General features: G+C 59.4%; 1 protein-coding gene across 1 annotated transcript in view; it reads right to left on the bottom strand.

Annotated features, from left to right (window-relative positions):
- The window catches only part of ADGRD1 (adhesion G protein-coupled receptor D1), a 107,161-nt gene that overhangs the window by 3,288 nt on the left and 101,243 nt on the right, over nucleotides 1-2,630 (bottom strand). The window contains exons 22-23 of the mRNA XM_004385050.1: nucleotides 2,350-2,476; nucleotides 1,681-1,722 (exon numbers count right to left, since the gene is read on the bottom strand). Of these exons, the coding sequence (XP_004385107.1) occupies nucleotides 1,681-1,722; nucleotides 2,350-2,476 (169 nt within the window). The remainder of the gene's footprint in view (nucleotides 1-1,680; nucleotides 1,723-2,349; nucleotides 2,477-2,630) is intronic.

Raw genomic sequence — 2,630 nt, 5'->3', positions numbered from 1 at the left:
CTGTCCATGGCCGCAGCCCGGCAGGGGCGTGGAGCACGGACTGGCCCACGTTCGGGAGACACGCCGTCTACACAATGAGCCAAAGACGGCCTCTGTGCATTGGCCCAGCTTGTTCACTTCCTTATAAATGTGCCCCCACTTCTCCCAAAAAGCCTGCCGGCACCAAACTCAAATGTACACACATCCGACTGTTTTAAAAACAGCCCTGGGAACCCTCATCCATCACTGGTCGGAACGCAAAATGGTGCAGCCTCTGTGGAAAAGTTTGGCAGTTCCTCAAATAGCAGAACCCAGAGCTATCATGTGACCCAGCAATCCCACTCCTGGGTGTATACGCAGAAGAAGCGAGGCCAGGGACGCAAACAGACACCTGGACACAATGTGCACTGCAGCCACACGGTGGAAACAACCGCAATGTCCATCAACAGACGAGTGAATAAACACAACGTGTCCCCCGCACAACGGAACAGTACTCAGCTCGAAAGAGAATGAAGCTCTGGGGCACGCCACAACGTGGACGAATCCTGAAAACAGCATGCTGAGTCCATCAGTCAGTTGGAAAAGAACAAATACTGTATGATTCTACTTATATGAAATAAGCACACATATATAGAAACCGAAGATTATCAGCGGTCACTAGGGAAAGGGAGAAAGGGGGAGTATGTGCTTAGGGGGCAGTGAGTCGATGTTAATGGTGGTGAAATGACCTGAAAAAGGACGGTGAGAACGGGTGCACAACTTGAAGGATGTGATCCGTGTCACTGAATTGTACGTGGAGACACTGTTGAGATGACATAGGTTTCCGTACGCATGTTTTCACCACACACAAAAAAGCCCAAAGAAGCAGATTCTTAGCCACCTAGAGCCTGCCCGCTTTACACTGTCCACCACCCTGCACCCAGCATCTGCTCGCCTAGATAAGAGGAAGCCTGGGGTTATCAGGGCCTCCAGCTGTCACTGCCCTTGGAACTCAGGACCCAGAGACTCCCACCTGGCTGCTGAAGGACGCTGCCAGACCACACGTAAGCCTCCCCCCGTCCTCTGCCCTTCTGGGGGCTCCCTGCGCTGCTGGCCCCTGGCAGACCTCCTGCTGGGGGACCCCGCTGTCCGTAAACAGCTGGCTGTGTTATCTCACAGTCACCCGTTTGTCCTGTCAGCCCGGAATGCCCTGCTCACTACAGTGCTCTCCAGGACAGAGGGGGTCCTGAGCGTCTCCACACACGCAGAGGACAGCCTGACTGCACCAAGAAGACCAGCGGCCCCCGCTGTCGGGGCCCCTGCAACCACGGTCCGCAGCTCCCTCCCCACCCTGCAGACAGGAGGCCTCCCCTTGACCCAAGGCAGCCCCATCTGTGGCCCTGGCCCCTTGCTCAGCACCCCCCTGGTCAAGCTGCTGACGTTGGGGAGGGAGGATGCTCAGTCATTGCTTAGCCACCACGGTCAGCAGGCACCTGGCCACCCACACCATGGCCGACTCTGGCAACCCCACAGTCACCATGCACCCAGGACCCACACCACAGCCGACTCTAGCAACTCCATGGCCACTGTGCCCAGCCACCCACACCACAGCCAACTCGGCTGCATCCTGGACCACAGCTGGCTGGGCAGTGCTGCTCCCGCACGCTGTGCTTGTATGTAGACGAACACCAGCTCCACGCACACGGAGACAAGCAAACGTACCTCTGAGTTCAGGAGGCAGTGGAACAGGAAGATGAAGAGGCCCTGGGAGGAAGGAGAACATGGCTCTAGAGCCCTTTCTGGAGGTCTTCCCCATGCCTGTGTGGGCTCTGGGGTGGGGGTGGGGCGTGAGCATGCTCCTGTTGAGGGACCTGGGGGGCCTAGACGCCGGGTCTGTGGTCCTGGACCCCCATTACCGAACTCAGAAGCAGGCTCAGCTGCTAACCAAAAGGTCAGCAGTTGGAATCCACCAGCCGCTCCTTGGAAACCCCATGGGGCAGTTCTACTCTGTCCTACAGGGTCACTATGAGTTGGAACTGACTTGATGGCAAAGGGTTTTTTGGACTCTGGGTGCCGTGTGGGCTGTGCTCGCCGAGGGGCTCCCCACCCCAGCCCTTCTCTGAGGGCTCAGACTCGGGGTACCCGGAGCCTCTGGTCTCCAGAGGGTGCCCCTCCCTGCCGTTCCACATAGAGGGCAGATCCCAGCCCAGACCCTCCCAGCACCACCTCCACGCAGGTTCCTTTCCAGGAGAACTTGGCCCGCAGGCCCTGTCTGCTCATAGCCCCTGGGTGCGCCCCATCGGTGCCCTCTCCTCAGCTGGGGAACCCCCGTGGGTTCCTGGGGTGTGGGGGATGCAGAGGGCAGGTGTGCAGGGGCCCCAGTACACATACCTGTAAGGAGTTGAGCACGGCAAACATGTACTGGAAGACCACAGCCTGGTTGTTGACTGCAAGCACACCGAAGACCCACGAGGTGCCCAGGATGGGCAGCAGCACGGCCACAGCCTTCGTGGTCAGCCTGGAGGAGAAGCCATGGGCACACTGGACGGGGGCATCGGGGTGGGGGCACACGGGGTGGGAGCACCCTGGATGGGGGCATGTGGGGTGGGGGCACGCTGGACGGGGACATGCTGGATGGGGGCATGCTGGACAGGGGCATGCGGGGTGGGGGC

Source organism: Trichechus manatus, unplaced genomic scaffold, assembly GCF_000243295.1.
Source record: "Trichechus manatus latirostris isolate Lorelei unplaced genomic scaffold, TriManLat1.0 scaffold00131, whole genome shotgun sequence".
NCBI lineage: Eukaryota > Metazoa > Chordata > Mammalia > Sirenia > Trichechidae > Trichechus > Trichechus manatus.
This window is presented reverse-complemented; position numbering and strand designations above follow the sequence as displayed.